The sequence below is a fragment of the Pterocles gutturalis genome, unplaced genomic scaffold (assembly GCF_000699245.1).
Source record: "Pterocles gutturalis isolate BGI_N339 unplaced genomic scaffold, ASM69924v1 scaffold41959, whole genome shotgun sequence".
Lineage (NCBI taxonomy): Eukaryota > Metazoa > Chordata > Aves > Pterocliformes > Pteroclidae > Pterocles > Pterocles gutturalis.
In genome coordinates this window covers 17,012-29,465 of record NW_010132191.1, presented here as the reverse complement: position 1 = coordinate 29,465, position 12,454 = coordinate 17,012, and the positions used below count along the sequence as shown (strand labels likewise).

General features: G+C 40.3%; 1 protein-coding gene across 1 annotated transcript; it reads left to right on the top strand.

Moving 5' to 3' along the window:
* The first annotated feature begins 4,989 nt into the window (after positions 1-4,989).
* Positions 4,990-7,913, top strand: PDC (phosducin). The gene is made up of 3 exons (XM_010080826.1): positions 4,990-5,079; positions 6,555-6,715; positions 7,386-7,913. The coding sequence occupies exons 1-3, from the start codon at positions 5,019-5,021 to the stop codon at positions 7,911-7,913; spliced, it is 750 nt and encodes a 249-aa protein (XP_010079128.1). The 5' UTR covers positions 4,990-5,018.
* The last annotated feature ends 4,541 nt before the right edge of the window (positions 7,914-12,454 follow it).

Below are 12,454 nucleotides of genomic sequence, written 5' to 3'. Positions count from 1 at the left end.
GAGATCAACACACCCACTCAATTTGGTGTTATCATTCACTTGACTCTGTTACACTGGGACATTTCCACTGCCTAGGTAGGGGTGAACGATGCCTTGTTCCAGTTCCGTGGTATTTTACCCGATTCCCCCAATCCCAGCAATCTGACCCTTTAAATCCATAGCCGCTCCCTCTCTTGGCTGCCTGACTTGAGAAGCTGCCCATCCGCTGGGAAACTTCAGTGGCTGTTTTCTTTTCACAGAGGGGACAAGAACAGACGGGGAAGGAAATGGAAACCAGGAAAAGCAGGCAGAAAAGGGAGATTCCAATTAGAGCTTGGGTAGAGGGAAGCGCTGTTAAAATTCAGACACTGCTCCCAAGAGACGAGCGCCAAGGGGTCACTCCAGGCACACATACGGGCTGACGAGCCACCCACGTGTAGCTCGAAACAAAAACGTGCAATCGCATCTCACTGACAAAGATCCTTTAATTTTCATTCTTCCACTTCCATGAGTTGTCAAAACGTCATACTTCCCATTTTATCGGCGATGTCCCACCGATCGCTGGGGATGAGCAGCATGCTGCTGAGTTACAGCCTTACGCAAAGCCAGACACAGAGCAGCATGTGCAGCAGGACTTGCACAGATGGAGAGCAGCAAATTTGTGTCTACAGCATGTTTATATTTTGAGAAAAATATTTCTCATGTTTACTTATTGGACTAGTAGCAAAAGCTCTTGCTTTAGAAAGCAAGTTTTATTTATTGGTTTTGTCCTTTACAGAACACATCTTGCCTTTTACACTTTTTAGAGATTTTTTTCTTTAACTTCCCTCTCTTCTGTAAGTGTAATTTACCACTAGAAGACACTACTTTTGTATTTACAGCTGCAATATATTGCAAGGATTAAATACACCTTCATTACAAATACACAGGCACAGGGTTTTCTTTCTGAGCTACCTCACAAACTCAATATGCGTAGAGAAAAAGAGTAAAGGAAAAAATTGCAATTTTGAGTAAACAGAAAACTATCTGTGAAGGCCAGAGGCACAAAATATTTGTTACTAAGCAGAAAGCATCCTTTGATATTGGATAAAAAGGAAATAATACTTTATTAAATGGTCATTTCTACCCTGCAGTAAGGCTGGCCCATCTGGTCTAATGACAACAGAAGGATGAGCATCAGCAATGGGAATTGCTACTCTTGAGCTACAGCAGATCCAAAGCTCATAGAAAGCTCATAGAAATTAAATGGTAGCTTCAGGCACATTCTTAAGGTTTGGGCTTTTTTGCTTGCTGAAGAAGTGACTTTTGGGATGCAGGAAGGTCTCAAATCTCCTCTATGAAAAAAATGTAATTTTTGCTTTCTTCACTCAGAAAGTCTGACATAAAGACAGGAAAGTAAAGAAGTTATAGAACGATCAGTCTCTTAAAACATGTATGTGAAGTCAGCATATGCATTACAAAATACAGACTAAAACCTTGATGTTCTGGAGACCTAATAAGGACAATTTTTTCTCCCCATTAGCACTGTTCAAGTAAAAACGTCAGGAGCCACTTTCAGTTACCACAACCAATGACAAAAGCTAATGAAAATGCAATATATCTTCTAAATCAGCAATTTTTTCCTCCCACAAAGATTGCTGTTGATCTGGCGTGTCACACGCTGTTAAAATGGTGCAAAGGGAAAACCTGAGATCAGTAGCAACGTAGCCGGTGTCCTGCAAGGTCTGTTAGCGCTGCCTTAGAGCTAACGGACACAAATAGCTTTAGTGATGGCATTTAGGATCACTTTACCATCACTGCACATCCTCCTGTGTTGCTATTTGACTTCACACCCCACACCCCCCGCCCCTGGATATTCTGCTCTCACCCAGAGTGGTGAGACTACACATTTACATTAAAATAAATGAGATTTTAAGCAGTAAGGATTTTATAAGAGATGGTTGCAATGGCCAGGGATGTATGTTCTCCAGCAGGCAAGCCCATCCCAGTTGAATACAACCATCCCCACCCAGCTAACTGCTGCCTCTGACCTCTGTACTCTGCCATGCTCTGGGGCTGAGGGAGCTGTATTAACAGACGTCCTTAACGAATTTCTGAAAGACAGCACTGTCAGCCAACTGATTAGGACCCAGCTGCAGTGGTGTGCAAACACGAGCTCTGCGGTCTGTGCGCAGGGCTGTGAGGTGCAGCTGCTCCTACCAGAGCTGCTGTCTCGGGCAGAGGCCAGCTCCAGCTGCACCCGCGGCCGGGCACACCAGATTTCAGGGCACCTTTAAAGCTGGGGAAGCAGCAGCTTTAGATCTGAGACATCTTAGGATGGGTTGTTACCAATGGCTCTGTTACCCTATCGGCTTCACTGCCTCAGCACTATGCATTGACATGTCCTCATGGAGGCACAACATGCTCCAGAGCTGGTAGCACCCACATTTCTCCCAATATCAGGAACCTAACACTGGAAAATGCCCAGCATATAGAAGAACACCACTACCCCCCAAAAAAACACACAAACAACCAGGAACAATCAAAACCCTGTCTCAACCCTTCACAAGGATGTGGGAGAATTTCCCACCCTGGTTATTGCCCATTTTGCCCACATACCAAATGCTATAGCTTACACCTTTTACCACTGTATTTTCTTGAAAGGGAGAGTATGTACTAGAGGAGAGCCAGCTCATCCTACAACCGAGCTTCCCACAGATCACCTTGCCATTACATGTTCATATGCCCTTGTCCTCAGGTGCCTAATTGGGAAACACCTGGCTTGGGTGGCCCAATTCTCACAGCACCAAGATAAGAACGATAAAAATTTATAACTTGACTGAGCAGAGAGGAGAACGGTTTGCGTGACTTGCTGCAGGCTCACAGCCTGACTCAACTGCAGAGCCAGGATTAAGTTTTAGCAGTTCCCCACCCGCAGGTCTATGGTCGGTTTACCAGGATCGTTGCCTCATGGCACGCTGCTGAAGAATGGTGAAACACAGCTTTCTGTGATGTTATGATTCAACTCATCTTTTCAGATTTATTAGGTACAACAGATCAGTAACAAAGTTTACAGGGAGCTTTCATTTGTTAAGCAGCCAGTTCCCATCTCTAAAGTTTCACCAAAACCACGGGCAGTTTTCTGACTGAAGCATGCAACTGAGTGCTTACGGTTCATATCCTATATCTTTAGTGCCTTTCAGGGCTAAAAGCAAAGCATACAGAGAATCAAACCTGCTCTTTCCTCGTGGACCAAAGAAAATCCTCAGCATTAGCAGACAGAAGAGATTTTTGTAGATGTCCATGTAAGCCACAGGAATGACTTACAAGGCTTTGACCCAGCATATCCACATAGCTGTCCATCCCTGACATGGCAAAGATTTTTAGTTTTGCCTATGTGAGAAGAGATTAGCTTCACATTTCTGTATCAGAATTGATTGAATAGTAACTGATCCAGTAATCTGGATCTATACGCTGACAACAATCCATCTACAGATCTATCTACAGAAAATAATTTATACTAATAAAGTATAATTCATTACTTACTTTCTTCCAAACTTATTTGCAAAGCTTCCCACAAGTTTTGATTAATTGCCGCGAGTACATGTGTGGAACAATTTATTTGCACATTTACTGATCAGCTTTAGTCCCAATACACACAAGAGTCGGATTCCTTGTTGTCTTTCTCAGCCGCTATTCCGCTTTATCCCCTGATGCTGGTAGGAAGAAATGAAGGTGCATTTCCTCCTGTACATACATGCTACAAAACTAACACCACTCCAGTCTAACACACCAGCAGCTTTTAAATACGGCATTCATGGCACGATAACATCTTACAGCATTTGCTTCAAGATGGGATTTACTGCAAAGTCAAGTGAAGCTTACCTTAATATCTGAACAGCTAAAACTAGTCTAAACGGGAGCACTCAAATCATCTGCCTTAAAGACTCCTGTGGACAGTGACACTTTATCACATTAGAATTACAGTTTTTGACCGAAAATTAAACTTGTGATTGATGCGCAACATGAAAAAAGACTCAGTCCATGTGGTGGCAGAGCTCATGCAGAGGGCTATGTAGATGTCTATCAGCACTGCAGTAAAAATGCATGTGAAGAATCGGTACTTTTCTCCCCCAGTATATCCTCCTGAAACAGATCATTGATCTTCTTAAGAAAGCTGCAGGACACCAAGAACATTGTGACTTTTAGGAACCAGCAGACCATCAGAGCCTGACCTTGAGAACTCAATGCTCAGGCCAAACCCTTCTGTTCTGTAGTGTTCTGGGACCACTTAGTTGGGCTCAACTTGTTGATGGCAATACACAAAGGGAAACCTCTCCTCTTCCCTTCAGAAACAGTAGTTCTACACCCCTCCAAAACTCCACTGCTGAGGTCAAAAAGGGTGTTTGTTGAGTCCTGCTGTATTGCAGTGCCCTGTGATTGCTGTCTGGCTCCTTGGGTTGCCTTATTTATAGAACAGATGGAACAAGAAAGGGATTTTGATTTATAATCTCCATAATTTTTTCTCTTTTGCAGCAAACTCGGCCCAACTAGTACAAGCAGTCTAGCTCCAGGATGTTCAGAGGTCTCTTGCCCAACAGGTTCAAATACTGATGGAAATGAGCAGTTCAGGAAACCTTTAAAATAAATACTTATAGCACTTGGAAAATTAATAAGTTCCTGATTCCAAGGGGGATTAAAAAAAATACTCACTACACATTCCTGTTGCAGAAAGTTTTACCACCACTATTTACACCATGTTCCCAATATTCTCTGATGACTGAGAAGGAACAGTATAATGAAGAAACCCTTGCCCAGGCACTTTCAGGGTCATCTAGCCAGGCATCTTTTTAAAGAGACCAACCTATATCCTAACTGCTTTTTATGAGATGATGAGAAGCTCTACAATTATCGTGTGTATACTTGATCTTCATTGACACCTAACAGTTGCAGGCAATTCCACACTGCACCATACCTGCTGTAAGCTTATCCCTTTTCTATCTTGTTATTAACCATTCTCCTTTTTGAACTTGCAGTGTCTCCCACCTCCAGCCACCAAAATGGAAGAAAATGCCAACACTAGCTTCGAAGAAGATTTTGAAGGACAGGCAACACACACAGGCAAGGAAACCAACTGCATTATGTTTTTTTTTTTTCTCTAAAAATAAACTAAACAGTCCCTGTTCCCCTAGTGAAGCTGAGAATTCAAGTAGATCCACTCGGTTTGCCAAACCCATTGCACAGAAACATACATTCCAAAGCCAATGAGAGTTTATTTTAGAGTGAGTGACACCCCTCACAGTAGAGCAGGTTAACACCAAACTGATCTTTGTGACAATCCTCCTCATACTTGAAGTAAATGGCAAATGCAGAAGCCACCAACAGCAATGGCCCTATATAGCTCTTGTTGGTTTATTGCTTCAATCGTGAACTACGGCCTTTCTTCTTCTGAGGAAAAGAGAAGAAAACAAAACAGCAACAAAAAAAAAAAATCCTAGAATTACATTATAATGTTTCACTATAAAGTCTGAATTATTTTTCCTATAAATCCTTTTGGCAAACACAGCATAGCATTTAAAAACATCCTTGCTCAGAATCACAATTCTTTTTAATCCAGCACCCAATCACCATGATTTTTACGAGTACTGACATTGTATTCAGCTCTACAGACAGGTATCACTTCCTCCCACCCACCAACAGGTAACTCTATGGCAATCATTCCCTCCCTGTGCTCCAAGAGATTCTTTTTTCTTTGTGCTGTAATAAATGGAGCTCTTGTAAGAACTCCTTCTGGGGTTCTTTCCCAATCAGCCTTGCTGCTGTTGGCTAAGTTTATTATATACATATTTTTTAAGGACCTAAATGCAGGGGACTACATCCACACTGAGGCTTCAAAATAGTTTTGGAAAATCAGGCTACTGCATTGTTATTGCTACACTGAGAGGTTCAGGCTAATTCTGGCTTTGGAATCTTGTTTGCAAAAGATCAGGTCACCTTCCCTTTCCACCAACGGATGTAGTGCCTTTAGCCACCACCTCAAGATGTTGAAATTTAACCCAATACAGAGCCTTGCCAACTGGCAACACCGCATCTCTCTAATAACAGGGACAGCTCCTTACCTAGCCTTCCTAAATCTTCCCTAGAAAACACTAAAATATTCCTTGTTTTTGCTTTATAATCTAAGGTGCAGATTAAAATGTTTAATTTGGAAAATTACAACTGGAATTTTGAAATTTTTTTTCCCATTTCAAAATTTAACTGCTTTAAACAAACAGGTCCAAAGACCAAGATCTGCATTACAATCAGAATTATCATAGCATTTGCCTTACAGGTTACTCTTCCAGTGGAACAGGTATGGGTTTAAAAAAAAAAACAACCAAAACCAAACAACAACAACCCTTTCTTTCTTTCTTTTGGAGGCTGATGTAACACATTAGTCCCAGAGCTCTGGTTTTCAGCGCTCTTGGAGAGTACTCTGGAAGGAAGGGGGATGGACAGATAACTGTGGCACAGAAGGACAAACCAGCAAAGAGCAGAAACTTCTTAAGACAGCTTCTCCTTGCAGCCAGTTTCTCATCTAGCTTCATCTGTCTTAGGGCCCAAAGGCGTGATCAACGACTGGAGGAAGTTTAAATTAGAAAGCGAAGATAGAGACTCCTTATCCTTGAGCAAGAAAGAAATTCTCAGACAAATGTCTTCGCCACACAGATCTTTCAGTAAAGATGATAAAGACACCAGAGAGAGATTCTGCCGTAAGGTAAGAAAAGCAAAATAAATTAAATTTGAGTCTATATAAAACATACTGGCTATAAGCTAGAAAATCCTGAATTTGCCAGATTCAATTCCTTTGCCACTTAGCAGAGTTCACACAATATAGACAAACAAATACATGTCTAACCATCTCTCTAGTCCTCTCTCAAGCAAACTCTAACGTCAGTAAAATAAGCAGTAATTTCACAACAACATATCACAGAACACCGAGTCTGACCTTTCTTCCTCCTTTTTCTGTGTCAATGCTCTATCCTTGGTTAAGGCAATGGAAATTTTTTAACATGTTCAAAAACCTACTAGTTAGGATAGAGCTCTGAGCCTGAACGTCACTCACTACCATTGCCCAGCTCTGAGAGAGGGAACCCACAAAACCACAGGAATTAAATTTTGCACTGGCAAAATTTCCACCAACTGGAAGATCCAGAAGTTTTTGCCAAATATGGCAACTGTCTTCAATACCATCAAGCTGACACGGAAGCGTTGAGACAGGATCTTCACTCATCTCTTGAGGAGACCTTCCAGAGTCACTGCAGGAAGCGACGGCTCTTCTGGCCGAGCTTTCGATGTGATGTTCTTTAGACAACAAATTAGTCTCTTCCTGTTTCAGTACCAACAGATTACCACTTATTAATATAACATTCTCTCGATATTCACAGATGAGCATGCAGGAGTATGAATTGATTCAGGATGAGCAAGAAGATGAAAGTTGCCTACAAAAATACCGCAAGCGCTGCATGCAGGATATGCATCAGAGGCTGAGTTTTGGGCCAAAATACGGTTATGTGTGTGAGCTGCAGAATGGGGAACAGTTCCTGGAAGCCATCGAGAAAGAACGTAAAACTACCACCGTCATTGTCCACATTTACGAAGACGGCATCAAGGGCTGTGATGCTCTCAACAACAGCTTGACCTGCCTGGCAGCCGAGTATGCCACCGTGAAGTTCTGCAAGATCAAGGCCTCCGACACGGGGGCTGGAGACCGCTTCTCAAACGACGTGCTTCCCACTCTACTTGTCTACAAGGGTGGGGAGCTCCTGAGCAATTTCATTAGCATTTCTGAACAATTCAATGAGGAGTTTTTTGCTGTGGATGTGGAGTCTTTCCTAAATGAGTATGGGCTGCTACCTGAAAGGGAGCTTCCGGCACTGGGAAATGGCAACACAGATGAGCAAGATGTTGAATAACCAGAGAGCCATAGTCCTCACTGTCTCCCTTTCCTCTTCAGTATGTTGTAAATCCATCTCAGTAACACCCATCTCATTTAGAGAAGGCTGTCTTTGCTAACTTATAAGATACAGATAGATAAACATTGCTTAACTATTAGTATGTGAATTTTACTTAAAACACATACAACTGGCAGTCCTGTACATAATTCCTTCTGCATCAGCCACAAGTGACAGGAAGAACAGGAGACGATACCGTTGATCTCTATGAAATTAAGGAAAAAAAAAATGTGAAAAATTACGACGAGTCCTGGCTCCTGAGTTTCACTTCTACTGACTTCAGTAGGGACAAGAACTCACCCAGCAGTTTTAAGGACAAATAGCCCAAAGTCCTTGCATTCCTAAATGGCTCAGGTATCTAGGACATTATTTTATGCTTCCACATTTAACTTTTAATATTCATGAATATACAGAAGTTAGCTCAGCACTTCTGCAAGTTTGTCATCCAAACAGCTAACGCAGACACATTATCAGCTGATTTCAGTTCATTGTTGCTCCATATTTTCAACAGTAATATTTAAAATGCCTGCAAGTTACTGAAAAAGTATATTGTGCTTATGTAACAACTCTGAATAAAGCTTAACAGTTCTCAAAACCTGCCACTGGAAGTGTGAAATATATTGGTAGTATATAACCTTACTTTAAAAACACATGAAATATTAGTAAGTACTCATTAGACATTTACTAAATTCAAAGTTTTATGTTTTGAAAAAGGGATGCTGCTGAGAACTACAATTTAACAATCTGTCTGAGAAGAAGATACAGGGTAAACTCACTATAAACTTTCCTCTTTCTCTGTAGTGTAAAAAAAGCCACCTCCTCCAGTTCTTCTACAAGACAACAAAATATAAGAAAAAATTCCACAGAAAAATTTCAAAATTTCTTTTGCACGCTGGCAAAGCTAAAGGCTGAATTTTATTTCTGAGGGCAGAAGTATCTGCATCTTAACTGCACACAACCGTGCTGATAACAATTGAGATCACCAAAATGCTAAAGATTATTTTCAGTACTCATACGACCACCAGGTTTTATTTGATTTGATAGTTTCACATTTTGCTCACTTTAGAGTGGGAGCTTTCAGTTTTGCTTCAGATCAGCATCCCACCATGGAAACATCACCATGCAAAATTCTGTGCACGGATCACCAAAAGATTCAGAATTGAGTGACCAGTATCAAGCAACCATTGCTGCAGTGATATAATCCACGCATTAAAAGCAGATTCTTATCACTGTTTTAAACACATTTTTTTCTCCACTTTTCACTCACATGGAAAATTCACGGGGTAGCTGAAAGTTACACTACTTTCCAACAGATCTGCAAAACAAAATAATTCTACTCAAAAAGATTTGGGAAACATAACCGTGCAAAAGGTTTTGAAGGAGTCATGAGATATGCTTTCTAACAAAATGATTCAGACACAACTTATACCTTGTTTTAAATAACGGTTTAAAAAAAATCTATCTTTTCTGTTTGTCCAATTTTAGGGACTATCAAAATGCTATGGAAATTCCTACTTTTAATATCGTTTTGGCATGGATTAATCTTTTAACAGAGCACTAGAAACCTCGCCTTGTGCACACTAAGCAATACAGATGAAATTTCTTATCTCTTAAAAATGTACAATCTTCTCTAACCTGGAAAACAATTCCTGATTTTATTCCACCAAGGATTCAAATAGCATCTTCCCAAAATGTTATGATTTCTGTGTTGTAAATTTCTGAATGCAAGAATGTCGTAAGTTTTTCTGGTGGCACTCCAGGTGGAATAAAGCTTTTCCCTGAGAGCAGTCGTTTTTCCCTCTTACTCAAGCATGACGTTTACCCCTCAGCTAAATCACCTTCATCTTAACATGTCATTTGCATCAGTACTTCGACTTTTCAGAAAGCGATCATTTGCAGATACACCTAACATTATGAAACTCTCATGATCTTATAACAGGTTATGTAGACAATAATGACTTATCTTCCATCTATCACAAAAATACCCAGCTCCTTGAGTAGTGGGACAATATTCGTCTTGTATTTTTTGATATGTTTTTAAGAAAAGGCATGAAAAATGTCTGTCCTCTACAGACCAGAAAATTTTGATGTAACTGGTGGGAACTTAACATTCTTGAGAACTTTCCCTCATTATCAAACTCGGATCAAAAGTTCTTAGGCTGCCCATCAGCAGCCTGATCACGTAAGCTCCATTTCTCTGAAAAGCCAGGCTGGAAACAAAAAACCCCTAACAAACAATAACCAGCACAGAAACCACATGTACAGCCAGTTGTAGGAAATAAGCAGACACTCCAATTTAAGGGACAGATTAAGCATGCTTAAGCAGGATTTCCTTCAACCTGTAAAAAAAAGAAAATAAAAAGAAAAAAGAAAACACACACATGACGCCAAGCCCCAACAGAAGCTCGTGACTAATGAAGTTGCCAATGAAGCTCTGATCACAGCAGTCATCCACATTTCTGCAGGAAAAAAAAAAAAAAAAAAACAACACCTTAAAAACAAAAACCAAACTTGACTCAAACATCCTACTACTGTACAAAAATAATATTCTTGAAATAAATTCTTGAATAACAAAAAGTAAATGCTTCAATAAGCACATGGGAGCAGCCTTCCTGCTACCCCCAGCTACGGTTACTCTTCCTTGTGACTCAAAGTCACACACACTCTTGAGTATCCTCAAATATTCTGATGCAGAAAAAAATGGAAAGAGGGAGGGAACTAATCATCAGTGATGATCAAACTAAGAAGTTCTAGTAAATGCATGTCTGTTATTGACATGCTGAATGCTGTCCCTCAGATGCAAAAAATTGTAAGCCTCATTGTACAAGACCACTGAGGCTTTTTAAAACTACATTTTAAAACAACATAGCACAGAAAATAAGGTGTCTGTAAAACTATTTTGTAAATAATTTTAGAACTACACTTAGAAGAGCCAGATTTTCAGATTTGGAAGTCCCAACCATTCCTCTAGACTCTCATATACTAGACTAAAAATCTAGTTGCAGTCATGTCAACAAAGCTCAGTTTCAGTCAGGATAGAGTTTTCACAAACTGAAAGCTTCAGAAGATTATATAGGTAGCAGAAAAAGGATACAACTGTATGAAACCTGAGCAAAAGTTAAGCAGCAGACAAGAAATAGGCTTTTAAAAGGTTGCTTTCCTTTTTTTCTAATGCACACCTTTTTGTTTTTCTTTAAGAACTCATTTTCTTACGTTATCAATGGCTAACAGTACAAAAAGCACAGGAAGCAAGACAACAATGAAATCCCCTCTTGGTTAGTTCTGTAACTCTTAAAACATGCAAGAACCTGCTTTCTTCTACATCCACCGTTTCCTCATGGCAAGATGACTGGAAGGCATCTTATTGCCCAGAAGATGGTTAAATGCACAGATGATGGTTAAATGCAGTCTCCTGTATTAAAGCAGAAATCTCATCCAAACCCCATTCTTTCTTTGCCTTCTTGAAACCTCAAATTGGAAAATTAGACTTCCACAGATCCTTAATACCTAGTTAGTTATAAGCTGAATTTCAGAGTCTGTTATAACACCATGAAGAAAAGGATCATTTACTAAACACTGAATAAGCTTGCAGAGGGGGAAGAAAAACCAAGTTCTTTGAGAGGGGATCCATGGAAAAATACCTCCAAACAAGCTCTACTTTTTACATCACAGGTGCCAAACAAGCATTTCATAACATTTTTCTTCTCTGGGGTAACATATTTAGCACCTTAAATGTTGTACTTTGCTAAGGCTGAGTTTTGAGTAACAAGCAAGTACAGAATTACGATTTTGTACTTTTACCTCCAGAAGTACACATTAGGTATTAGCAAGCATGCATGCACAGATACAGACATTAAAGCACTCTGCAATAAAGATTTTGTTTTTACAGAGAAGTTAGGCTGTTTGAGACTGAAGTAGAAAACCGAAGATGGTGTTACAGGAGCACCCAGCTCTGTTGGTTTCATTCACGGTGCTGTAAACAGAAACTGCAGGCAAACTAGAGCAGTTGGTAAAAGCTTGAGCAAGAGTAAGAGAGAGTTGCAGTTTAGTCAGCTTTTTGGTTTTTAGGGTATGAAGATTGTAGTTTTCTAATCTCATACAGACAGATTTAACTGTTAAGTAAGCCACGCAATAGTCATACTCGGGCAGGAAAATACAGGCTATAACAGAGCAATTTTTAAACCAAACGTATTTTGAAGCACACTGGGAAATTCCATCTCATTTTCTGGATAGCACTCAACCCCCCCCCAAATCAACTCCTTCATCATGCCATTTTGCTAACTGAGTCCACCCATTTTCACAGAATAACGTGCATCTACAAAACATGCAGCAGCTGAAGGACTTACCCAAAAACAGTGCCTCCATTAGAACATTCAGTTTCCTCTGTGAGGTGCTACTTCAGCAATATCGAGCACAAAAGAGCAACACTCTGTTCTAAAATATAGTTGCAATACTAAAAGCAGATCTTTTTCCAAACATGTAAAAACAGAATACACAGGTGA

Bases quoted from the DNA above. Each gene is read 5' to 3' on its own strand.
- PDC (XM_010080826.1), top strand. From the start codon at position 5,019: ATGGAAGAAAATGCCAACACTAGCTTCGAAGAAGATTTTGAAGGACAG. The intron at 5,080-6,554 runs GCAAGGAAACCA...CATCTGTCTTAG, and splicing joins AGGACAGGCAACACACACAG to GGCCCAAAGGCGTGATCAAC. The intron at 6,716-7,385 runs GTAAGAAAAGCA...CGATATTCACAG, and splicing joins GAGAGAGATTCTGCCGTAAG to ATGAGCATGCAGGAGTATGA.